The sequence below is a fragment of the Urocitellus parryii genome, chromosome 10 (assembly GCF_045843805.1).
Source record: "Urocitellus parryii isolate mUroPar1 chromosome 10, mUroPar1.hap1, whole genome shotgun sequence".
NCBI lineage: Eukaryota > Metazoa > Chordata > Mammalia > Rodentia > Sciuridae > Urocitellus > Urocitellus parryii.
In genome coordinates, this window is record NC_135540.1 from 27,684,248 (window position 1) to 27,711,026 (window position 26,779).

At 43.2% G+C, this 26,779-nt stretch overlaps 2 protein-coding genes across 2 annotated transcripts in view; both read right to left on the reverse strand.

Moving 5' to 3' along the window:
• The window catches only part of Rnf175 (ring finger protein 175), a 72,109-nt gene extending 59,420 nt beyond the window's left edge, over positions 1-12,689 (reverse strand). The window contains exon 1 of the mRNA XM_026384702.2: positions 12,540-12,689. Within this exon, the coding sequence (XP_026240487.2) occupies positions 12,540-12,689 (150 nt within the window). The remainder of the gene's footprint in view (positions 1-12,539) is intronic.
• Positions 12,690-14,693: 2,004 nt separating this feature from the next.
• On the reverse strand, positions 14,694-22,757 carry Sfrp2 (secreted frizzled related protein 2). Its single transcript, XM_026384736.2, has 3 exons — positions 22,132-22,757; positions 19,749-19,829; positions 14,694-15,801 (listed from the first exon to the last, which is right to left on the reverse strand). Exons 1-3 carry the CDS (start codon positions 22,631-22,633, stop codon positions 15,497-15,499), a joined length of 888 nt encoding a protein of 295 aa, XP_026240521.1. The 5' UTR covers positions 22,634-22,757; the 3' UTR covers positions 14,694-15,496.
• Positions 22,758-26,779: the final 4,022 nt, after the last annotated feature.

The window sequence follows — 26,779 nt, forward strand, 5'->3', positions numbered from 1 at the left end:
CAGTGGTAAAGCACTTATCTAGCATGTGTGAGGCCCTGGGTTTGATCCCCAGCACTGCAAAACAAACAAACCAAGAAACAACAACAACAACAAAAATGAGGGGGGGGGATTAATGACTTAATTTATATTAAAACTGAAAATCTCTGTACAACAGAAAGTTACCATTAAAAAATAAAAGAGACACAAGCCATGGACTACCAAAGATATTTTCACATATCTACATGATGAAGGATTAATACTCAGAACAAATAGATGTGCTAGAAATTAATTTTTAAAAAGCCCAAGTCAGGGCTGGGGATGTAACTTAGTATTAGAGCACTTACCTAGCATGCATAAGGCCATGGGTTCCATCCTTGACACTGCAAAATAAATAAATAAATAAATAAATAAATAAATAAATAAATAAATAAATAAATCAGTATAGCTTAATAGAAAATGAACAAGGGGCATAATCCAATTTGAAGAAAAAATCACGAGACTTTTTGTGATTTTTAAAAAAGGGAATTAATAAATGCATTTAGTTTATGTGGATTAAGCTAGGTGCACATTTCTTAGGAACGTGTGTCAGTGTTACACTATGTATTCCACAGTGACTCCCTTCAGCCTTCCTGCTCACACCCTCAGCACTTATTTGAGTCCTCTGCTTTTCTCCTCCATGTTCTGGGTGCGTGGTGCCCCCTGATGTTTAGATCTTGCAATTCTATGCTATTGCTCTACAAATGACAACTGATCCCCATCCCCAGCTCACTTCTTTCTTTCTGGCTTTATTTTTTAAAATATTTTTTTAGCTGTAGATGGACACAATACCTTTTTTTAAAAATTTGTTATTTATTTATTTTTATGTGGTGTGGGGGGAATGAGGTGCGGGGTGGTGGTGGGGGGATTGAACCCAGTGCCCCATGCATGCTAAGCAAGTGCTCTACCACTAATCCACACCCAAAGCCCCTCCCTCTTTCTTTCTCTCTCTCCCTCTCTCCGTCTCCTTCTCTCCCTTTCTTCCTACATATTGACAGACAAAATGTCCATTTGTGATTTTCAGCATGAAGTTAAAATAGGTGGTTCAAAATGTGCCCACCCAGGTGCAGTGCTGGTCACATATGGAGTAGGGTGGCAAAGGGAGGATCCAGACAATTCCCTGGGGTTGGGGGAGTCTCCTCTGTGAAGAGGAAGACAAGAGCAGATTCGGTCTCTGTGGGGACAGGGGCATATCAAACTCAACACCATCCAGGCCGTTCAAGTAACCAGTGCTTATCTGATCTTACCTGATCTTCTGGAAACTAGTTCAGAAGAGACCCCAAAGGTTCTGGACTCCATCCATTCTTGGGTCCAGGGGCAAAGTTGCCATTGATAGGATCAATCAGCTCAGGGGGTCAGGTCCCACTGAAGCCAGTATCCACCCCCTCGCCACTGCAAACCCCTCTCTGGCACGGGTTGGGTCTTCAGAAGTCGACACTTGCCTCTTAGAATTGGCAGAAACCCCATCAAGTTGGACTGATCTCAGTGATGAGAGTTCTTTCCTGTAGCCCGGGCTTCTCCTGGCCCCTCAGGCTACCTGGATAGACATTTCCATCCACCTCTGATTAAATAGTCTATCACTTAAGCACTAGTGTTCAGCACCAATGAAGGATATCAACTTTATCTCTTTAATTATTGGTATTGTAAACACGAATGATTTCTACTTTTTTTCTTTCTTTTTCAGCTAAAATGTACAGAGTTTTGCCATATTATGGTCACATGTTTTTTTTTGTGAGCTGGCCTGTGGCCCTCATTGCCATTTGTAGCCTCGCTTCTCTGGGAAAATGCATTCTGTCTTCCAAATGCACGTTTGGAACACAATCCGGTTTGTAAGCTGGGAACTGTCTGTGTTAACGGTCTCTTGGCCCAGGGCAGCCCCACCACCAAATGACATGTGGTTTAAGGTTCACTTAACAGCCAGTTCATTTAAATAATGTTAGCTAGAGCTCAGCTTTCAGGTTCTTGGGTTTCTGGTTAATTTAGAATAGAGGGACAGCAGAGTGGCAGTGGTCAGACCACAGCGTGCATGGCATGCCCTGCTCCCTACGGAGAAATGGCACATTCTTGCTTTTAATGATTTACCCTGCAGGTTTTAGGACTGAGAATCTTCCGAGGGCAAGCTTTTCATTTCTGTTGAACAATTGATCTTGAGAAAGAAGAACTCCTTTTAAAAAGCCACCATACTTTCAAGCCTGGAAGTTCAGCTGGGGTCATTCTAGTTTATGGAGTGCAGGGGCCCCTCTCGGCAGGAGGGAAAACCTCATTTCAGTCCTTGATGGGACTTCTTCCTTTCCCCACTCCTTGATTTCTTTTGGCCAGTGCTTCCTTTAAAAGTTCTAGACTTTACTAAGTGAAAAGCCAGACAGCCCTTACCAGGCAAGCTAGTCCCCCGATCCTAACTGTGAAGAGTTCATTTTTATCAAACACGACTGTGTGCCAAGGCATCAGGCTAAACACATATTATCTGTGAAAGTGTCCCCCCAGTGAAGAGTATCACCATGCACTGTACAGACAAGACGTTTAAATCAAGAGATCAATTGCTTTATTGAAGAATGCATAGCAGTGCCCACGGCTGTTCAGCTCCTTAATCTCTAGACTGCACCTGTGTGTGTATGTGTGTGTGTGTGTGTGTGTGTGTGTTGCTTTGCTGGGGAGCCTCTAGGAAGCCCCATTCTGGTGTGGTGTCCTGTATTTTTTATATTTAGTGAAAGCCAAGGATTTGCCAACATAGTTCTGTACCTCAGGTGAACGGTCAGGATTATGTTGTGTCTCTGTTCCATCAAAGTCACATTCTTGTGAAAGAAAAATACCAATATTCTCATTTCTTTTGATGTTAGATCTTTGTCCTTCTCCGGGGCTTGAAACAGGTTAGCTATAGAAGCACCAACAAGAGGACACAGTTATTTTTGTCCTCCTGTTGGCCTTATTTCTTACTCTGCTTCCTACCTATGAAAATAGCTAAAACTTCTTATGATGCCTCCTAATGTCATGGACTTGACTTGTATTTAATCCTTTACAGAGAAGAATGAATAAGGATTTCTGGACCATCTTCTCTGTTTGCCAAGCTCTCTCCTTCCCTAATTTGAATCTGTAGGGGTCCCTTCCTGCATCCCAGAGCCTGCCTGACTTGGTTCCTTCACCAGGCTTCTTCAGACTCCAATGAAGTATACCTCTCTCAACCCTTTCCTCCTCTGTTTTTTTTGTTTTGTTTTGTTTTGTTTTTGTCTCTATTCTAAACTACTTGATACTGAAAGTATTAGGTATAGTAGTCCCCCTTTATCCTCTAGGGATATGTTCCAAGACCTCTGGTGGATGCCCCAAACCACAGGTAATACCAGATCCTATGCACAAGCTCTGCAGTACCTCAACAGTAGATCTGTTAACTGATATGGCTACTATGTACATGATTGAGGGAGGGTAGTGTATACAGTGTGGATACACTGGACCACAGGATGATTAATATCCCAGGTAGGTTGCCGTTTGAGATCTCATCATGCTATTCAGAACAGCACACAATATCAAACTTATGAAATGTTTATTTCTGGAATTTTCCCCTTTAATATTTTCAGACCACAGTTGACTACAGGTAACTGATACAGACAGAAGCAAAACCAAGGCTAAGGGGGGACTACTGAATGTCTCTGTCAGTCACCCATTTTAAACCTCTGGAAAGCAGAGACCTTCTCCCAGTCCTTTGTCATTCCACCGTGGCATCTAGCACAATGGCTGCCCTGGAGCCAAACCAAATGGGTGGTGCTCCTGCCCATCCCTTTCACTGGCTTGTGGAAGAGGAGTGAGGTTTCCTTCAGCCCTTCACCTGCAGCGGTTCTTCCTGGAGGGACTGGGAGTTGCACTGTGGCCACAGACTTTCCCAATCTACCCAGTGCAGAACCATTGAGAGCTCTTCACATGTATCTGACTGCAAATAGGAGGCCTAAAATGTGCCCTTAACCTAATTCAACACAGTTCAGAATGAGCATATCTTAATTTCCTATTTTATGAGCACATATTACTTTTATATATGAGGACTTTCTTATTTTATAATAATATTTATATTTTACCATATTTCATATTCTGATTTCATAATGAGCACATACTGCAGTCACGTACTACCTATATGGACATTTTGGTCAACAGTTGACTGTATGTACCACAGTAGTCCCATAAGATAACATCACTTAGTGACTTCATGGCTGTCTTAGCTAGTATAAGCACATCCTATGTTGTTCATACAACAATGAAATCATCTCATGGTGAATTTCTCAGCACATATTTCTATCGTTAAATGATTCATGACTGTAGCTCTTATTTAGTAACGTATTGATCAGGAAAGGACATATTTTTGCTATCATGGGGAGATGCTCTGAGGTGGCTGGGAGAAGGAAAGCAGTATAAAAGGTACCACTCCAGTCACTTCTGTTCTACCTGTTTTCTTACCCTTGAATTGAATGAAGCATACATTTTTGTGCTTAGTCACAGAACTGCTAAGAAAAATGTGGTTTGAACACAAATGAGTGTTGGAGATACAGATGCTTTTTAAAAATCATTCTATTAATACAACAAATCTAGCACATTATGTAATAGCTGGAATAGTTTCCATACAGTAATAAAACACATATTTACATTATTTGGGAATATCAGAGAAGAGAATGTTTGTGGCTAGTTTCATCTTTTCTTTGGAAAAGATTTCAAATACTTCAAGTGACTAAACATTTATAAACAAAAATTTTGTGCTGGGCATGCTGCCCAATTATGACTTTAAATAACTTTTAATACTAAGTATAAAATTACTTATGTATATTTTATTTTATTTTGGTACTGGGGATTGAACCCAGGGGTGCTTAACCACTGAACCACATCCCCAGCCCTTTTTATATTTTATTTAGAGACAGGTTTTTGCTAAGTTGCTAAAAGTCCTCCCTAAGTTGCTGAGGCTAGCTTTGAACTCATGATCCTCCTGCCTCAGCCTCCTGAGACACTGGGATTACAGGTGTGCATTACCACACCCAGCCCTGGAGTAAATATTTTAGAGTAAATATTTTTCTGGGTTTTAAATGAAAGAAAACTTTAGAAGTTATCCTGAATAGGGTGGTGGGTGGGTGATTTAAGGGACAGTTAGGTTTTATAGGGTTGATACTTTCCTGAAGATTGTATGACTGTCCTTCCAAGTGGTCATAGTTTTGGAAATGACTTTGTGTGAGCAACTCAAAGAAAGCTTCGTCCTGTTATAAGTGTCTGAGAACACCGTGTGCCCATGCCTCCCCCATTACCTCTCTGCACTGTTTTAGAGACAGGGTCTCGAGTTTTTTCCTTTAGTCCGTATTGTGTCCGTACTTTAAGTATATATTTAAGGAATTATGAGTAATGAACTGAAATAGAAAAATCTCATGGGGTTATGTCAGCTGAGGAAAGAATCACCAAAGAAAATGGTCAGAGCTGGTAGCCTGAGCATGGAAAGTTTGATCATTTACCGAACTTGGGGTAGATTAATTATCTTTGCTCTCTAGGGGCCTGAGAATTGGAAAGGACACCAGCCAGGGAGTAGTAATTACCAATAAGACTATTCCTAAATGGAGGTGTATGTTGTGGAGGGTGAAGCTAGGTTTCATTTAGTGAGTGTTAATTTTGTGGCACCACAGGCCAGGCAGGCAGAGTTGCCACCGTTAGAAGATGAACAGAGACTCAAAACTTAGGAACAGGGAAAGATTTGTGGGTTTGACAGTGGTGAAACGATAACATTCCCCAGAAAGTCTCTAATATGAAAAAGGTAGAGGTCCAGGAGAAGAGTTGATAGTCAAGACCATGTTAGAGTCAACAAACTTGGCTCCGAGTCTCAAGTGTCATATACTCTGTGATTTTAAGCCTGGGGATACCTGGTCTTTTAAAAAATAACAGATTTGAACTGGACCTGTAGTCCCAGTGGCTCAGGAGGCTGAGGCAGGAGGATCGCCAAGTTCAATGCCAGCTTTAGCAACCTAGTGAGGCCCTAAGCAAATCAGTAAGATTCTGTCTCTAAATAAAATATAAACAAGGGCTGGGGATGGAGCTCAGTGGTTAAGCACCCCTGGGTTCAATCCCTGGTAACCAAAACAAACAAACAAACAAACAACAGACTTGACATGATTCACATACCACAGGATTCACCCTTTTAAAGTTTATGACTCTGTGGTTTTAAGTAATTTACAAATTGGAGCACCCATCACCACTACCTAATTCCAGAACAGTTCCATCATCCCAAAAGAAACCTCATATTCATTAGCAGCCACACCCTAGTTCTCTTTTCCTCTATCTCCTGGCAGCCACTAATCTGCTTTTTGCCTCTGTGGTTTGTCCGTTGAGGATGTTATATATAAATGGAATCCTATAATATGTAGCCTTTGTGTCTGGCTTCTTAGCATCACGCTTTCAAGTCCTGCAGCCCTTTTATGGCCAAATAATATTCCATTATGGGAACATACCACATTCTCTCATGAATTGATGGAAGTTTTGGATGTGTCCACTTTTAGTCTACTATACATCATTCTTCTATGAAAAATCTTATGCAAATTTTTTGACTACATATTTTCAGTTATTTTGCGTGAATATCTAGAAGTGCCTAGATATTAAAAACACAGTTCAAGATTCATGTTGGATATCTAGCTCTGGTAGGTAGGTTTGGGAGTGACTTTGTATAACTTTTCTTTTCTGTCCTTACATTGCTGTAAACCAGAGCACACATTCTCATCCTCTGTGGAATAAGTATTTAATGGAGCCAGGCTGGGAAATGTGACAGGGACCAGACAGCACTCTGGACGGCTCCCCTCTCACTTTCAGTAGTGAGTGTTAAGATTTTTAGAAGTTCAAAGCACTCAAAGTATCATTACTATCTCACCATACCACCCTATATTTTTATTATGAATGCAAAAAGTATAACTTTTTTAAAAAGTACAAGTAAGTGTACCATGATCTGGCTTTCCCATGATGCTGTAACAAAAAAAATTAAAATTTAAAACTTATGTTTTTGAATTTTCTGCTTAGAACCCTAAATAAAGTGCTTTGTCTGTTCATCATTGCATTAAACACCACACAAAAGCCTCCTTTGTCCTATTTGGACCTGGGTGGCAAGTGTCTGGGACATGGCTGCCACCTCCCCCTCCCATGTCCCTGGCAGACACCATCAGGACTATGTCTAACCAAGTGCTGGAGTGTAGTTATAGTATGTGCAAGACCCTGGGTTCAATCCCCACCATCCCCCTACCAAAAATGATCATGTTTATCCTCACCTGTGTGCAAATATTTTCTCTAATCATTAATTTTTTAAAAAAATCTATTACCAGGAACTTTTCTAGAAAACTCGTAAGTTTCTAGCTTTACTGTTTTGTTTTGTTTTGTTTAATGGTGCTGGGGCCTTGTGCATGTGAGGCAAGCACTCTGCCAACTGAGCTATATCCCCAGCTTTACATTTTGCAATTAAGTTGATGGCTCATTTCAAGTTAATGTTTGTATGTAGTGTGAGGTTTAGGTTTTTGTTTTTGCTTACTGAATATCTAATTGCTCCAGCACCATTTGTTGAAAAGGTTATCCCTACTTCATTGAATTGCTTTCACATCTTTGTCAAAAAAATAACTGTTATTTTTTTTACTAAAAAATAACAAGATCATGACATTTGCAGGGAAATTGATGGCATTAGAGCAGATTATGCTAAGTGAAGTTAGCCAATCCCTAAAAATCAAATGCCAAATGTCTTCTCTGATATAAGGGGGTGACTCAAAATGGGGTAGGGAGGAAGAGCATGAGAAGATTATCACTAAATAGGGAAGAGAGGTGGGAGGGAAAGGGAGGGAGAAGGGGAACTGCACGGAAGATGGAAGGAGACCCTCATTGTTACACAGATTACATGTATGACGAAGTGAGGAAAAAGAAAAAAAAGAATTGTGTCACATCAGATTGGGTAAAGAGAAGTGATGGGAGGGGAGGGGAAGGGGGGAAAGGAAGGACAGCAGAATAAAATAGACATTATTATTGCTGTATGTATGTACGTGACTGCATGACCAATGTAATTCAGCAACCTGTACAATCAGAAAAATGGGAAATTTGGGCTGGGGATGTGGCTCAAGCGGTAGCGCACTCACCTGGCATGCGCGGGGTGCTGGGTTCGATCCTCAGCACCACATAAAAATAAAAAAAAATAAAGATGTTGTGTCCACCGAAAGCTAAAATATAAATACTAAAAAATTCTCTCTCTCTCTAAAAAAAAAAGGAAAGAAAAATGAGAAATTATACCTCATCTGATTCATGTATAATATGTCAAGATCATTGTACTGTCATGTGTATGTAATTAAAACACATTAAAAAATAAATTAATAAAAATAGCTGTTTATATTTGTGTAAGCCCATTCTCTGTTCTGTATCATTGATCAATGTGTCTATTCTTTCCATACTGTCTTGATTACTGTAACTAAATTGTAAGTCTTAACTTGGGGAAAATAATTCATCCCATTATTCTCTTTCAAGATATTTTTTGCTGCTCTCGGGCCTTTCCCTTTTAATATAAATTTTAGAATAAAGTTGTCCATGTTTGCAAAAAAAAAAAAAAAAAAAGCTTACTGAGATCTTGCTAGCAATTGCATTATGCCTATAGATCAGTTTGGGAAGATTAATATCTTCATCATGTTGTGTCTTCCAATCTGTGAACATAGATGTCTCTCCAATTATTTAGGTTTTCTTTGATGTTTTTCATCAGGATTTTGCATTTCTTTTTTTTGGTGTATAAGGCCTGTATGTGCATTGTTAGATTTATACATATTTTGTTTTCATTGGAGTGTTTGTAAATGGTGTGGTTCTTTTAAGTTTTCACTTGTTTGTTGTATATTTAATACAATTGATTTTGTGTGTGAATCTTATTTCCAGTGACCTTACTGAACTCACTTCAGTATGGGAGTGAGTTCTTTTTTTTTTGGTAGCTTCCTTGGAATTGTATGTAGATGAGCATATCTGTAAATAGATAAATTGTATTTTTCCCTATATAATTTGTAGCTGTTTATTTCTTTTTCTTGTTTTATATACCTGGCTAGATCTGCTAATATGGTGTTAAGTAAGAGTAAAAAGAATGGACAGCCTTTCCTTGTTCCTGATCTTAGGAAGAACAAACTCAGTCACTTACCGTTAACTATGATGTAAATTTTGGGAGTTTTGGTTGATATTCTTTGAAATTCCCTTCCATTTATTGCATGCTATTTCATCACTAAGTTTTAAATTTTGTTAAAAGATGTTTGATTCAATTTATATGATCAAATGATTTTTATTTCTTGAGTTTGTTGATATGGTGAGTTACGTCGATTAACTTTTAAATATTGAACCCGTTAAGCATGCTTTCAATAAATCCAGCATGCTTGTAGTATAATATTCTTTTTAATACATTGCTAGATTTAATTTGCTAATATTTTGTTGAGGATTTTTGTTCATGAGAGAGATTCATTTTCTTTTTTTGTGCTATCTTTGTCTGGTTTAGGTATTGGTCTCATAAAGTAAGCTGGGAAGTATCTTGTCCTTTATTGTTTTCTGGACAAGATGTATAATTTTGGTGTTAATTATTCTTTAAATATCTGATAAAATTTTCCAGTATAACTTTTGGGCCTGGAGATTTTGATTTTTAATATTTTTAAGCAGGTGAAAGATAATTTGGATTAGAGGGTCCCCCAAAGCCCATGTGTTGAAGGCTTGATCCTCAGCCTGTGCAGCTTTTATGTGGTGGTGGAACCTTCAGAAGATAAGTCCTAGTGGAAGGCAGTTAGGTCATTGGGGGTGTCCTTGAAGGGGATACTGAAACTTCAGCCTCTTTCTATCTATTTTGCTTTCTGGCCACCACGATGTGAACAGGCCTCCTCTGTCATACACTCTCACCAAAGCAACATGGCTATATGATCATGGACTGAAACTTTTGAAACTATGAGCCACAATAAAGATTTCCTCCTTTTAAGTTGATTATCTCAGGCATTTTGTCACAGTTTTGGAAAGCTGACTTATATGGCGAACTTATTTGTATCTTTAAGACCTAATGGGGCTGAAACAGACCATGTCCAGGATGGTCTGAAGAAATGTGGGTCTTGTTTTCTGTTGTCTGTTCCTTGTGAGTCATATTAGACCACGAGCTTCTTAAGGGTAGCCATGGTGCTGTAGTCATCATTGAAATCCCAGTACCTAGGAACGATGCGTAGCTCACAGTGGAGATACCTACCAAGTGTAAGGTTGTTGAGTGAATGACCCTCTGTACTCTCACTCATGCAGACTGAAATCCTGGTGCTGTTTAGCAAGCCCAGTGAGAAGAGGGCAGCACAGAGCAGAGCTGAGTTCTCTGTGGGGGTGGAAAAATCTCCCTGGAATAAGGGAGAAGAAGATAGTATTTGTGGTCTCATTTCTTCCTCTTCCAGGGCCCTAATTGACCAAGCAAACTTAAGCAGCCCCAGTGTGCTTAGGAAGTTGAATTTGCATTGGGAGCTGGTAATGGCGGGAGGAGACCAATTGCAGACTGGTATTCTTTCTTACTGTGAGTATCTTCAGATACAGAAACATGAGAATTACATGTCAAAATGGAGGATGGAAAGGAGAGGAGATAGGAATGCCTTGAGCTTTGGCATAACTTGCTGAGTACTAATTCTTCTTATTTCCTTTTTTTTTTTTTTTTTTTAGTGGTGCTAGGGATAGAACCTAGGGCCTTGTGCATGCTAGGCAACCACTCTACCAACTGAGTTATAGCTACAGCTAGTAATGATTCTTAATTGTTTAGAGATGATCAGACTCAGGCTTGTAGGAAATGTTGACTTACTTGGTCTCTGAGTTTCAAAAGTGACACCAAGGTGCTTGCTACTTTGACTGCAGTTTCTAATGTGCTAAGTTATACAGTTAAACCTTAAGTTATATGGTTTTAGAGATTTTTCTGCCAGGGTTACATTTGTGTGTAGATACACACAAGAGCATGAGAAATTGCGTGGATTGTCAGGTGTATTTCTGCTGGGGTGACCCAGTTACTGAAAGTCAGTTTTCATCTTTTGCTTTTTAAATTATGAATAATGGGAAAAGTTAATGACTTTATTACTCTGTACTAGAACATCTTGAGGAAGTTAACTTCTTTGATTTGTCTTAACATTATGTGCATTGACTGATGTCTTTATTAACTTAATTTTTAAGCACTTACCTATCTGTAGCACTCTCTGGACAATTATGAACTATATTTAAAAGTCTTTTGTTTCATTATATTTAATTTCTAGTTTTTTCTGATCTATATGTTAGTTTGTGATTTGAGAATTTTTAAACATTACTGAGTATTATAAAGGCTATGGGCCGTGTGCTTGCTTTTTTTTTTTTTTTTGTAGCATTAGTACAATATCTTCAGCATGCCAGTTGTAATTGTTGCTGGGAATATGTAAAACTGATGATGAATAAGTTTTAAGACTCTGTCTTAATAGAAAATCTTCTGGCGCAATCCATTGAAAATTTTTCTAAGTACCTTTACCTGATTCTAAACTCAACCTGAACCAAACATTGTAATTTTACCTGAGTTAACTACTCTCTCCTCTGGGCCCTCCCTTGGGACATGTATACCTTTCCCTCTCAACACAGAATTTTGGGATAATCTATCTGTTTGCAAGCTTTTCTCCTGTATTAGATTATGACTGGATTATGAGTTCTTTTTGAAAAGGCTCTAACCCCTGTATCTATCACCAGAGCCTAGCACAATTCCTTACTCTAGAATAAGATCAAAGGAAGGCAGATAACTGTATTGACCATCTAGAACAGCACCTGGCTTGTGGATAAGCTCTCAATGCATATTAATTGAATGAATGAGCCAGTGTCAATAATTGGTGCTCAGTAAACATGTGTTGAGCTAATAAATTAGTCTGTACTTGTGCAATTTGTTTCATAGGTGAAAACCATACTGTTCAATAATCCAGATGCAGCAACTGCATAAGGGGTTCGTTACCTGGATTTGCTTTTTAAGGTAACCCTGCCCCCCAACTCAAGAACACTGAAAACCTGATAGAAAACAGCACTGAAAGTTAAAAGAAATGCTGCCAAATTATTATTTGATGAGAGAAAAGAGATTAAGAAATAGAAGGCACTTTTTGACAAAACTTATTATTTTTAATTCTGTACATTTCAGTATACTATTTGTGGATGTGGACCGTGCTTTTATCTTTTGTGCAGTTAGGAAACGTTACCCAAAAGCCTCTTATAAATTTGCTATAGTTTTCATATCTTATAATTTTTCTATTTAGGCCGATCTCCTATTTGGGGCATGTTAACTTTACTAATGGATCACGAATCATTTTAGGGAACTCAGAAACCTATTACTATGTAGGTCTTGTTACTTGCTTTCTTTTTGCAATAATGGATGGACATTCATGTTTTCATCTGCCTGCAAAAGAAATCTGATAGTTGAAAAAGTAATTAATAAAACAATCATGATTCTTTCAAAAATAAATGAGCCATCGTTATTTGAACCATCATGGAAAACAATAAAATAAAATAATCAAACAGTAACCTACCTGTGCTGCCTCGTCCATGTTCACTGGATTGCACTCTCTGCCAAGATGGGAGCAAGAGGTGTGAGGAGCAGTTGAAATGTCCACAGCGAGACATACATGGTAAGAGGCAGATGTTGGCATGATGCCAGAGCTGCTAACTCCTTCCAACATGATTGTTGGAGGTGGATCTGGCTTTAACTTGGTCTCCAGAGCTGAAGTTTTTGTATCCTGTTATGTAAGCACATATTGTTTGCCTTGATTGGAGAGAGAGCAGTCAGACAAGGACAGTTTCTTCCAAATGGTTTCTTTTTGCCCATTGCATGATTTTCCCCATTCTCATTCCTCATCCTTGATCAGGTGAATCCTTGATTTACTGTTCCCTTTCTTTTTTTTCCCTTCAGTACCGGGGATTGGATTCAGGGGCACTCGACCCCTTAGCCACATCCCCAGCCCTATTTTGTATTTTATTTAGGGAGAGAGGATCTCACTGAGTTGTTTAGCACCTTGTTGCCGAGGCTGCCTTTGAACTTGTGATCCTCTTGCCTCAGCCTCCTGAGCCGCTGGAATTACAGGTGTGTGCCACCATGCCCGACCTTTTCCCTTTCCTGTTTCTTTTTTTTCCTATCTTTTCCAGGATCTTTCATCTCCCCTTCCACAAGTTTAAAAAGAGTGTTGACCTTGATCCTTGGGCCCCTCCCCTTTCTAGTCTGCTCCATAGGGACCCCATGGGAGCAGAGTGTGTGGAATCAGATGAGGAGCAGAGTCAAATTGCAATGCAACTCAGGCCTGGGACCCCCCAAACTGCAGCCTGGGTAGTGAATTAGTTAATTTTGGGTGCCAGATGAACTTGAAGTGCTCTAGAGACACGAGTATGAATATTTGTTTAGGAAGCTTTTAAACTAAATTTAAAAATGCCATCAAGTGAAGGCTTCATATAACTTTTCAGTTACATAATTGTGGCTATCTTTAAAAATTTCCTTCACTCTCTTACATGAGCTCTATAAGATGAAGGGCTGCTAAGTGCTTCCCCAGCACTTAGAACAGGGCCTGGCACATGGCTCAATAAATATTTGCTCAGTAAATATTTGTTGAATGGATGAGTGACATCATGCCTCTCTAATCCTCTCAGGTTGAATGGAAGGCAGAATTTGTCATCTGAGGGGCCTGAATTGCAACCCTGGCCCTACTTCTTATAAGCCTCTTATAATGCCTACCCTCTCTGGGCCTGTTACCTCATATGTCTAATAGAATATCTGCAAAGTCTTTATAGTAAAATGATAAAAAGGTTTTGAATGGACTCTGCTATGATCTGAGTGTTTATGTCCCTCCAAAATTCATGTTAAAATCTAATCCCCAATGATGCTTCTTAAGAGGTGGAGCCCGGAGGATGTCACTAGGCCATAACAGCAGAGCCCTTGTAAATGGGATTAATGCCTTTACAAAAGAGCCCACAGGGAGCTGTTCACCCCCTTCTACATGTGAGGACAGTGAGAAAGCACCATCTCTGGAACAGAGCTCTCACCAAATACTGAATCCGCTGGCAAACTGACCTTGAATTTCCCAGCTCCCAGAACAGGGAGAAATAAATTTCTGTTGTTTATAAATTATCCAGCCTAAAAAATTTTGTTCTAGTTGCCCACATGGACTAAAACAAACCTTTTGTGGCTGTCTGTCCACTTCTTATCTTCATGCTAGTTTTTCACCATATTTTCCTTCATTCCTTCATTGTGGCTAGCCTTCTTTATGTGAGGGTCCAAGTTTAAGTAGAGAAGGAATTGCCTCTTTTTGCAGTGATCATTCTTTTTCATTCTAAAATCCTGGGAAATGAAAAGCACAACTGTACAGCTCATGGGCCTAAAGTTTAGCGTAGCATTGTCAAGTAGCTGCAGCTGAACTGCTGAGAAGGGACAAAAGAAGCCTTCAAGTCTCTGCTTCCCACAGGGTCAGCAGTGGTGAAATGTGGGAGATGTGAGACACAAGGTGGGAGGGTGGGGGGACGTGTGGGGGGGGAGACACTTGAGAAGCAGATAACTTCAAACAAACTGGACCCCCTGAGAAGAAATTGACCACTCATGCATAGCTCCCTCCCAGCCCCTTGTACTGAAAAGACAAGACAGGAGACAAAGAATAGGTAAAACAGGATGTAAAGTTTATATACAAGAATATAATGTTTATCTGAAATATTTACAGGGTTGGTTAAAGCAACATTTTTACAACTTTTTCAGGTCAACTACTATGTATATTACAGGTAAGCTACAATGGTTTAATTTGAAAAAATTAAGTAAAAAATGTTTTAAACACAGCTTAAAGTACTCAAGTCAATAATAAAATTTCTTTACTTTGCCCTTTATTTGAAGAGATCATGCTATGAAGAATGGTTAATGTGCTTTTTATAAATGGAAAGTCGGCAGCTGGAATGTGATACATACATGCAACCATCTGAAGTTCCCAATGAGGGTGTAAAATGACAAATGAATCCTTGTTAAGACTTAGATGCTGAATCTCAGGCTGGAGCCCGGGAAGATGTTGAGATAACAGCCAGCTTTATCTCAACCAAGTGTGAACCACAAGTTTGGGCCACAGGGTAAAATGCAGCAGATTGCATGCTACGGCAACATCTGTGGAAAAGATTGTTTCCCACCAAATAGCGGGAGACAAATCAGACCCAAGTCACAGGTGTACCTATTCAAACACTAGCCTTGAATTGAACTGTTTTAAACCCTCATAAAAATATTCATAATTTTATTAGTCTGAACATTTCCACATGATCTGGGCGGGTTTTCCCTTATGTGAGAGCATCTATCCACTCCCAGGCCTCCCAGGGCCTGGTGACTCGGGAAGGCTGGGTACGCCACGTGCAAAAGGCAGCTGGGGTTGCAGCAGGGGCTGTGCTTGGGAGACAGGAAGTGACGTTCTAGAGCGGAAGTGGTCAGCTGGGCTCTGGAGCTGACCAGTCAGGAGCCAAGCGGATGCCGGAACTAGCACTGCAGCTTGCGGATGCTGCGGGAGATGCGCTTGAACTCTCTCTGGCCCTTCTGCCACCGCTTCACGGAGGTGATCACCAGCTCCCCGCCCTGTTTCTGTCCCATGACGAGATAGGGCGCGTTGATGTCGTTCATCTCCTCACAGGTGCACTGCAAGCTGTCTTTGAGCCACAGCACGGATTTCTTCAGGTCCCTTTCGGACACACCGTTCAGCTTGTAAATGGTCTTGCTCTTGGTCTCCAGGATGATCTTGGTATCTCTGTTGATGTAGGTTATCTCCTTCACTTTTATTTTCAGCGCTGTGAGGATGAGAGGGGGCAGAAGGACTCACATCAGTTACCACGAGACCATACAGTATAGGCTGGGAACTTTGTGCACTCTGTCCAGTGGCACGTGTGTGTGACTTGGCCTGTGGCAGGAAAAAGAGGAGCTTCCTAGAACTAATAAGACTGTCAGGGGTTGCAGGTAGGGGGTGGGGAGCTGGGGGCAGCAGGTGGCTCCATTTCTAAAGCCTCAAAGCATTTGCCAGGCACTTTGTTTCAAATCAGCCACCCTTTCCGAATGCTTTCTCTTTGCAGGACTCAATTAACTTTTCTCCTGGTTTCCTCGCCCGCCCTTGTGTTTGTAAGTAGGTTGCATGTGGTTCCTGCTCGCCCCAACAAATGACTTCCCCTATTGGAAACTTCAGCATGAAAAGAAATGCCTGACTCTTAGGTGAAACGTGATCCTTCTGTGGCCGTAAACTTTAAACTCAATTTATTATGTCGGAGAGGTTTTTGGACAAACCTGTAAGGAAATTGTATCACACAATCATTGTTTTCTAAAGAACAGATTACAGGGAAGGAGAATTGATCTTGCAGCTGCATTTGATTTGGTAAAGTAACTAGGAGAAAAAAATATGCAAGACGCTTTTTAAGAGCACAACATGTTTAGCTATAAAAGTGTTTTTCTGAAGACCTCATCCTCATATGCTCTCATTTGTCTGTCCAAGGCCAAGGCATTTACAGATCATATATGTACTGTTTCCAAAATGTATATGTAGACTCATTAGAATGTTAAGACCTAACGTAAGTGGTTTACTATAAAAGACACATTTTATAGTCATGAATAGTATGCCTTGGGAAAGAAAAATCCTACAAACATACATGCTGGATTTAAATTTCAAGACTCCATGAAGGCAGGAAAAGGATAAAACTTTAAGGTTGGAAGAGGTCATCCCATTAAGATCTCTTGTTATTACATGAAAAATCTGAAATCCAGAGGCTTTAGTGACTGGCACCAGGTTACCCAGTTAGATTGTGTCCCACCTTAGTCTAGTTCTCTTGAGGGAAGGTCAAATTTCCCATCCTGGTTAGAGAGCACTAATTTGCCCAACTCCAATGTGTCCTAAGACTCTTGGTGCCATTGATAGCTGTTCTGTATAGGGGACGTACAAGTATGACTTCCTGACTTTGATGGGGTTTAATGCATTGTTTAAATTAGTAATAGAGGAAGAGTTTTCTTGAGTGTTTATAACTCTTTGAGGGTTTCTTTATCTTTTTTGAAAATCTCAGGGCATTCGACTGAGTATGACTTTCCAGCCAATCAGAAACGAGAAGTTTAACCAGGATGAAATCAAGAATGCTGGATATGCCTCTGAAACAGCACTGAGTTCTCAGACTTTGTGAGACCAAAGTCATGGAAATATCACATGTGGTCTCTGTAAAGCGGGTAGGGCCCTGGAAAGCCCCACCATGAACTGATTACACATTATCCAGGAGCTGGTCTCTAGCACAGATGGAGTGTGTACAAGACTTCACCTGGCCAAATGAAACATTCTTGAGCTGGGAGATCAAAAACCAAATCATCACTTTTAACCAGGAGGAGATTTATTACTCCTCTTCCTGTAGCTATATAATAACCAACTTGGCAAACATGTATCATGGGAGAACATTAGGGGTTTCCTCTTTGCATTTTCAACTGAGACCAGACATAGGGAATTAAAGCTCCAAAATACTGTTCCTGCCTTGGAAGATGTGACCAGGGATGTTGGAGGTGATGATACCACCCTGCTCAATGATAAGCTAGCTATCTACATATAGATCAGAAGGCAGTTCTGAAGTAAGGAGGTGTTCCACATTTTCTCCATGTTTAAGGAGTGCAGAGGGGAAGTTTCTGCCTTCCCAGATGATTCAGGGTCAGTAAATCAGATGGCTATGCTTGATCCTTCTACCCATGACTCCACAAAGAGCAGAAGTAATATGGAATACTGCCTGTAAACTAAAGGTACATGATGCCCTTCCTGAAATTCCACTTCATTATCCCTTAATGGGTCAAAAGGAGAGTGGAAAGATAGAAAACAAAGTTCAAGAGGTACCTGCATGTGTGATACCTCAAGTGTGAAGACTTCCATGGTGTTTGAAAGGATTCCCCTAAGGAGACAGACTACAGAACCTGATAGGGGGATTTCTGTTAAGTTCAGTATGTGTAAGCAAGCAAATATGTGTGTCCCCTCTACTCAACTGTTTTGGTTTTCCATGAAAGTCAGGAGAGTGATCTTACATGCAGTGCAAAGGACATAAGCTACCAGATGAAAATAATATTTCATAGAATTTTTAATATGTTTTACTAAAATGGTAGTTATCTCTCTTGCCTTTAATCAAGTCTTACAGCATGGAAACTTAGAACTGTGTTTTGGTAAGGCTCTGGTGGTTTGGGATTATCTGCTGCTAACATGCCTGGCCCCCAGAAAGTTTGCAATTTGTACATATTTGAATGCAGACATGAAATTCTGTTAGCCCTACCATTTGTGGCTCTTCCTGATGGGAAGGGGTGGTTAAGACTTTGAACTACTTTCTTTCTCTCCTCTTCCTTAACAGGGGGAAGCCTTTTTAAAGGTGGGTCCGTGGTTGTTCTGGGACCAGACAAGGTTAAAACAAGGCTGCTTCTGGAAGAGAGCTGGAGCTGATGAAGGACGGTGATTGGATTGTTTTCAGAGTCAGGGAGCTGGCTGGGCCCAAGGTTTTAGGGATAGCAAGGGAGGGAGAGTGGAAGTCTATGAAACGTGGGAGCTGGAATGATGTCCCTCAGTCTCAAGGATTTGTTGAATCGGTGTAAGTGCTAATACAGATCTGTTGAGCCCATTATTGATTGATAGAGCAAGGACTTTAGGACTTTACCTATTTACCAGTAACTTCAGGTTTCTGCCTAAATAAATACTTTTAAAGATACTAGTTACACTAACACAAAAGGTGTCAGCTCTTGGAATAGGATTACAGCCTTAGGAGTCGTCTGGGTGAAGTTCTTGGCCATTTCCACCTCGGATTTTGCACTGCTTCTGGGTCTAGCTGGGCTCCCCCCTCAGCTGGGAGGCCTGAGGACCCCAGAGGAGGTGCTGGTGGAGTTCTTTACAGAGGAAGCCTCCACTTTCTTTCCTCTTCTAATACTCTTTTTAAGGGGAGTCACTTAGACTTCATGGAACTTGGGCAACGTATCACATATGTTTTTTATTGGCCTTAAACACCATGTCATCGTGGCATCTTTCATGTATCTTGCTAAAGTAAATTTCTAAGCTTTCTTCTTCTCTGCCTTTTCCCCCTAACTATTTGCATAAAAGTGTGGCGAATGTGTCTAGACTTACTCATAAAAACCTTACAAAAATTTCTTTTAAAAAAGGAATTTAAGATGGTAATTGAGAATCATGCAACAGCCCATGTTAGGTGTCTTCTCGTGAAGTTCTTCTTTTTAAATTTAAGGAACCTCTCCCCTATAAATAATTGATCAGTGCTTTGGATGTATTCATTAATGATAGAACATAAGAGGAACAAATCACTATGGGTTATAAGTAAATGTATTTATTTATCTTATCTGTGGCCAACTTAATGCCTCAAATCTTCTTTGCGAGGATAATATTTGCATTCCAATTGATGGAACACATGTCAAGGGAAGAGAATATGGCTGGGATTATGTTTGTGGGCACAAAAAAAGTCAAAGTGAGTTGAAAAGTGTGCCACTGAATGTTGATGACTTGAGTCATTTTTTTATTTGATTACTGCTTAAGGAAACTGCATCTCACTCAAAAATGTAACTCCGTACATGATTGTGATATACCAAGGAAACTAAGAGCAACTTAAATGGCTTTAGGAATCATGAACTATGAGTGTATTTCACCCAGTCTTTAGTAGCATCTTAATGATTTGTACTTTCAGGTTTGGTAAATAAAACTTTTGAATGTGAAATCTGTTGGTGCTGGTGATGTATTACTTACCAAAATCATTTTTACAAAGAGTTTCCATGATGTCGTTGTCATCCTCACTTTTACTCTTGCAGGCTTCACATACCTTCGGAGCTAGAAGTGTGAAAAATAGTCTTTAGTAAGTTTGCTTTAAAAGGGAATAGCAGGTGGCATTTGTAAGTAACCCAAAGGGCTTATCCAGGCCAGGGCAGCAATTGTCCTAGATGACCCCTGCTTCTGCCTCCTCTATAAAAGTAGGATCACTCATTCCTAAGAAAGTCCCCTTTGCTCCTCATTTTTGTTTGGACAATATTAGAAATGCCCCATATGTTGATAAACAATAACTCCCAAATAAAAAGTTGTGGGCAGAGTGTGCAGGTGTGTGTAACTAGTTCACTTGGACAGGTGGCAATTTTTCAGCTTGTCCTCCCCATCCCTGAGACATATTTGGTCTAATAAAGTTATTCCCAAAGTCTTTCTAAGAAGAAAACACCCGAAACTTCAAAGGGACCCTTGAGAGTTTTGGAAAACGTGGTAACCATAAAATCAGTCCAAAGATCTTTCTCAGCTAGAGGACCCCAGGGTAGCTCATTCTAGTCAGCAGAGCTCAGCATCTCAGGGAGCCATGGCTTGGTATTTTGAAGCTTGTGCAGGAAGGGGTGGCTAGTGCTGTATTGTCAGGACAATCCACAAAAAAGGATCTTCCCTTACCTAAGCAAAACATGGGGGCTGTTTTCCCCCTGGGAAACACCTCTCTAATTATAACAGCTTGCTCTTACTGGTTCTGACTCACCTTGTGCTTTCTGATTTGTCTGTGCTTGAGTTAGGCAGCATTTATTTCATGGTTGTCTATGAGGCTTCCTGGTACAGGTTCTTGCCTTTCTTTGTTTAAAACTCCCCCAAAACAAACCTGTTTCTGAAGCTAGTCAAAGATGAGGCAGACCTGTATGTGGGGTCTGACCAAACCTAGGAATTTTGTGTTTGCATCATTATTAAAAAGTCTAGAAGGCTCTTCTAAAACAGTCTTGATTTCTTGAGAAAACATTCTCTTTCTCTTATTTACAAATATGCTAATGCTGTCTTTAAAGTTTAGGTAAAATTTAATCGTCACTAAGGTAGAATGGAATTTTCACAGAAAAAAACTTTAGGTGATAGATAATCAAAGAGTTATTTATCAAATCCACCCCCCCCAAAAGAAAATTTTGAAGAGCACAAACTTTTATTTTGAAGTGGGAAAGTAACTTTTTTTTTTTTGAGAAATGTACAGTGTGTAATGTTGGTACTGATTGATAGTGGGGAAAAACAAAACCAAACAAAACCCAAACCAACCCACAAGAAACTAACTCCCCTCACCCAACCTGAATGAAATATTTCCAATTAGGAGCTCTCAGAATGTATATAAAATGTTACTAACCTGTATTGGTTAGTCTATGGTATATGTTGGACAAATGTTTGAAAAATGCCAAACATTTGCAATAAATTAGAAATCTAACCAATAAGATGATTGCAAACTCATGGTGCCTGCCAGGAAAGATTGCTAAACAACTTTGCATTTTCTTTAACTAATGATGTCTGTAGGAAAACAATTAGACTGAAAGGGAGACACTGCTGAAGTCCTGAAAGGGATTAGGAAGCCCCCTTTCTATCCCAGGGGGACCTAAATCAGCCCAGACACATTGTATACGTTTTCCTTTCAGGAAGAATATCAAGAGCCCATGAGGTTTTCATTGCTTTGATGGTTTTTGCCCAGGAACTCCCCCTCTGTTTTCTAAAAACTTGGGAAACTCGTTTGCATGATTTTCTCCAGTTAATTAAAACCACTCCTAAGATAAAAGCTGATAGTGATAGAAAGATGATTCCTGGAGACTCCTTTTATGCCCTCTTTCTCAAACACCTGGGCAATTAAAACGAAATATTCAATTTCCAGTCAGTCCTGGTTTTCTCTCCCAAACCTAAACTGGCAAAGGACAAAAGGTAGCTTAAAAGGTCAGCCGTTTGTACATCTTTGTAATCCTGGCTGTATGGGAAATGATGCTGAGACTAGCACACTGCCCAGAGGTAAGAACGTGAGAATTAAGGGATGGTCAAGGAACTCTGGCTCCCCACCAACCAACTCCTCTACACAAGCCCACTTCGAACGCTCTCAGAAGGACGCCCAAGTGCTAGCATCTTCAGAAAGAATTGTGTGTCTATAAAGAAAAGTTGCTTTTGTTGTTCTTTGTTTTCTTTCTTTTTCTGGTATAATTCGGGGGTGGGGATGTCTCAAATTTGATAGTCTTCTTGCATCATAGGAGAGCAAGGAGGGCGTCTGCCCTTCGCAGGACTGGCACCCTCAGCGTGACAAATCCGGATGCCAGAAGGGGGCTGCGGGATCCCACGGGAGGGTCTTAAGAGGGAATTAAGAGGGAAGGCCTACCTTCCTCAGTGGCCGGCAGGAGGTGGTCGCTGCTAGCGAGGGGAATGCAGAGGTCGTTGTCTTGGGGGAAACGATCGCACTCGAGCATGTCGGGCCAGGGGAAGCCGAAGGCGGACATCACTGGAGCGCAGCGATCCTTCACCTGCACACACAGTGAGTGGCACGGCTGGATGGTCTCGTCTAGGTCGTCGAGGCAGACAGGGGCGAAAAGGGAGCACAGGAACTTTTTGGTGTCCGGGTGGCACTGCTTCATGACCAGTGGGATCCAGGCGCCCGCCTGCTCCAGTACCTCCTTCATGGTCTCATGGCCCAGCAGGTTGGGCAACCGCATGTTCTGGTACTCAATGCCGTGGCACAGCTGCAGGTTGGCCGGGATGGGTTTGCAATTGCTGCGCTTGTAGGAGAAGTCGGGCTGGCCGAAGAGGAAGAGCCCGCGCGCCGAGCCAAGGCAGCAGTGCGAGGCGAGGACAAGCAGCAGCAGCGAACCTGGTCCCTGTGGCATGGTGGGAGCGCGACCCCCGCGGGGCGGAGAGAGCCGAGCCGGGGAAGCGCGAGGCAACCAGAGCTCGAGCTCGTCCCGGGTCCGCTGGTTCCGTTAGGCGCGGTTCGTGGGCTTGGAAAACCCGCGCCGGTGGTCCGAGCGCGCGAAGCCGGGAACTGGAAAGACCGCTCCGGCGAGGCGCTGCAAACTCGCGCGCAGCTCCGGGGGGTTCCGACCCGGGGGAGCAGAGTGAGCCGCTGCTGGGGCACAGCCAGAGTTCTCTTGGCCTTTTTTATGCAAATCTGGAGGTGGGGGGGGGCAAGGGAGGAGCCAGTGGAGAGTAATCTGAGGAGGGCTGGTCACTATTTTCTTGGTCTGGTTTTCGGTTGAGAATGGCCCTCGTGAGCTCGCTGGAAGTAAATTCTGGCTGTGCCCCATCCCCAGATGCTGCTGCTGCGCGCGCGCGCGCTCTACGATTGCTTTAAACAACAAACAGACAAGCCTGGCTGCGTCCCCCAGGGAGCCAGCGAGGCGCGGGCTGCGGGAGTTGGGGACAAGCACCTCGCAAAGCGAGCGGCCTCGCAGCCAGGTTCAGGCCTGAACCTACTCCACCGTTCTAGCGGCCCTGGCCCTTGTGCATTGTGTCACAGCCCTCAGTTTTTGTTCTTTCTGCGGCATCACGCCGCGAAACGGAGTCCTAGGGAGTCACCAACCACCAGCCTTCAGGCTCTGTGTGCCCCGGGACCTGAGCCCCAGGCCGCCTCGGCGAATTTCATTTGTTACCAAAACTCCAGCTAAAGTTCAGCAAGTGGTCCGTGTGGCGTGTTTCCCTCTGCTCCTAGAAAAACCATTAGAATTAAAAAGGAAGCAAGGCTTTACATGGAAAACGAAATAACAATAAGTACTGGAGTGTTTTGTTGGGGCGTTTAAATGATCTTGCCATTGTAGAAGTGCCTCGCATCTCATCAGCATCACACAAAATTGCCCACCATTTCTCCTTTTCGGAAGCGAGATTTTCCTCGTTTAAGTAAACGGGCTGAGTCCCATGAGGGTCCTAGCACAGACCGGCCCTTACAGCAGGGGGCTCAGGAGAGCCGCAACTTGGGGGTTTCCTGAACACAATCGGGGAAGAATTTCTGCCCAGCACGAGAGACTGGCAGATTGGGAAGAGCAAAGAGTCCTGCCAAGAGGCGGGGAAGGGTTAAACGCGACCTTGGCAGCATTGGTTTACTCACTTTACACGCACAGGGTGTACCAAGCTGGGCAGAGGTGAACAAACTCTGCTCACGTGGTTCTGGGGATTTAGAGTCTTTGAGGACTGCAAACCGTGAGTTCACAGCTGCAAACTGGGTACTGGGTGCCAGGCAAGGAAAGTGCGCGCGCGCGCGCGCGCGTGTGTGTGTGTGTGTGTGTGTGTGTGTATGTGTGTGTCTCCCCTCCCCCTCATCGCTCCCAATCCCCCCACCCCCGCCGGGGAAGCGGCTTTCACCTCCCGGGGCTCCTCTTGCTCCTCCTCCCTCACTGTGTGAAGGTGCACATCCCAAAGAGACCGTCCCCAGAGAGCGAGGTTCTTTCATATGTAAGATGGGCGCATTGTTATTACTTTCCGGCCACTGAGAACCGTCCACAGGCTCAGACCTGCCCTATATCCTCCTTCCGGGGGATGCTTTGGCCTAGGAGACTCCCCCAGGCTCTGTAGTCGGACACGCTTTGTGGCCCAGCAGCTTCGAGGAGGGGGTTAAGAAGTGACGAAAGCACATTCAGAATCATCTCTTACTTATTTCTGGCGGTGAACACATTTGGAAAAGCTCCAAGCGGTGGGAGCGCACCTTTCGAATTCGGAGAATCAGGACCGTTAAAAGCTCAGCTTTGATCCTTCTGCAGTGACACGGTGGCTCAGCCCGGGAAAGGCCCAGGGTGGCAGTCAACAGCCGCTCTCCCCCCGACTTTGTCTTAGGCCTCTCGGTTTCTAACTGAAGCACCGAGAGCCTTAAAACCCGCCTCCCCAAACACACACTCCTTTGAAAACCCCGTAGGAAACGCCAGACATCGAATCAAACAGCTGCTCGGTGCCTGGGCTCGGAGAGATGCTAGGACTTCGGCGGGGGTCGGGGAGGGGTGGGAGCCTTCCCGCCTCGGACGCCCTCGTCCCCAACGCGCTCCTCTGGGGTACCCTCTGCTCCGCAGAGACCCTGGCTGGGGGCTCTAGAAGTCCGAAGACGGTCGGGCTGGTTGGAGCCAGGCTCTGTGGCACACCCGGGAGGTGTGTGTGAGCGCGTGTGTGCCGGGGGCAGAGGGTGGGGCAGACCACGCGCCCGAGCGGCCCCAGCGGCCCGAGGCATTGTTTCGGGAGACCGCGCGGCTGCTTCACCGCCAGGGGGCGCCGGGAATCGTGCCGGAGTCCCGGGTCCCGAGGTTCGCCTGGCTGTCCCTCCCGCGGTGCCCACCGCAGCTGCCACGGCTTCTCCTGGCATCCATCCCCTCAGCCTCTACCCCACCCTGCGCCGGCTGCATCTTACTTCCCTACCTTCCCCACCTCGTGTCGCATTCCCCTCCCTTTTGTTTTTTCCTTGCTTGCGACCCACCCAGCTCGTGTCCGTGTGACAGGCGCGCCCGCAGGACCAGCCGATTGCTAGGCAACATAGGAATAACCTCCCGCCGAGGCTGGTACCCGAGCGGGGACTCATGTCTGAGTGAAAAACACAGCACTGGGACAATTGGTGGCCATCGCGGCGTGTCTTCCCAGCTCCGGTCCCTCTGCTACCGCAGCCAGTCACCCTGAGCAGAATGCCAGTTTGCAGATGTGTGCACGTGGTGCTGCTCCACCCGGCACAGCCCTCTAGTTCACAGGTTTCCTCTGATCCTTGTCATTTAGCCAAAGAAGCCAACCTGCTAACTCTCTTCTCTGTCGATTTAGTGCCTCTTCTAGGAACGGAAATCCTATTCACCACACCTAGTAAGTGGTGATGGGTGTCCACCCTATGGTGATTCCATATACCAAGCCAGGCATCCTGTTTAAAGAGCTCTGCCCATGGGTCTCTGGGAATGGAGGGGTTTTGATCCCCCTCACCCCAGGGCACACAGTGAATAACATCTCACCCACAGGTTACAGGCCTGAAGAAACGCCTCTGGATTTGGCCCTGCTTCTCTGCTTGAGTGTTTTCTGTGGCCAGGACACTGAAAATCTTGAGTGACAAAGAAAGGCACCCCCGCCAATCACTGCAGAGCAGTTCAGGCACTTGGTTAAACCTGTGTTGCAGCAAGAGTTTCTGGGCAGGTAGGACCCTCACTCTCAGTCTCTGAGATTCTGTCCTTCACCAGGGCCCAAGCTGGGAGCCTCTCCACCCCAGCATCAGCTCTGCTTTCTAGAAGTGCTGGGTAAAGTGACCCTCCCATCCCCACTGGCGAAATCATCTCATGAAAGAGAAAGCGTACAGATGCTTATTTCTTAGGAGTGAAAGCAAGAAAGAGAAAAATACGTGTAATATGCTGTTTCTTAATTCTCCTACTCTAACACCGGCATCAGAAGGGGAGCTTCAAATTGGAAACTGGTTTCTTAGTCCCCCAATGTCCACACCATAACTTCTTGTTCACTTAGATTGGAAAATTTGGGGTGTTCATGCTCCAGATTAAACTGCACAGCCTCGTGGGATGCGTAAAGGCCTTACAGCAATTCCCCAGCCCAGAGTAATTCAGTTACTTGGGGAAAGGACGAGAGCAACGCAGAGAAGAGCAATCCATTGCTAATGAGGCTTCACTAACTGATTGAGGGCCATCCTGCCTGATGACATCCTCACTGCCACCCTTTTCTTATCCTTTTGCACATCACTAGTCACGAGGAAACTGAGGCTCCCAGAGATTAATTGAGCCAGGTCACTAGTAGTTGCTGACCTCATAGGTATTTTGGTGAAATTATGCCCCGGCCGATTTTGGGGTCCCGTCCTGATCTATTGGGTGTCTTCAACAGCTTTGTGGCTGGGCTTTCACCCACGCGTCGGTCAGCGGGTGGGCGACGCCTGGTCCTCCTCCTTTGGCCGTCCCTGCTCTGCCTGCAGCCGCGCCGCTTTCAGGTTACTCCTCTCTGAAGCATCTTTTCTGAGATTCGAAGTAGCCATGTGGGGGCGCCATTTCCCAAACCAGACATTGTCCCCCTAAGATTGCCAGTCG

What these genes read in the sequence shown, in the direction of transcription:
- Sfrp2 (XM_026384736.2), bottom strand. Translation starts at nt 22,633, where the DNA reads ATGCCACAGGGACCAGGTTCGCTGCTGCTGCTTGTCCTCGCCTCGCAC. An exon ending in CCTGCCGGCCACTGAGGAAG is followed by an intron (nt 19,830 to 22,131) that starts GTAGGCCTTCCC and finishes TCACACTTCTAG; the next exon opens with CTCCGAAGGTATGTGAAGCC. An exon ending in TCTTTGTAAAAATGATTTTG is followed by an intron (nt 15,802 to 19,748) that starts GTAAGTAATACA and finishes TCATCCTCACAG; the next exon opens with CGCTGAAAATAAAAGTGAAG.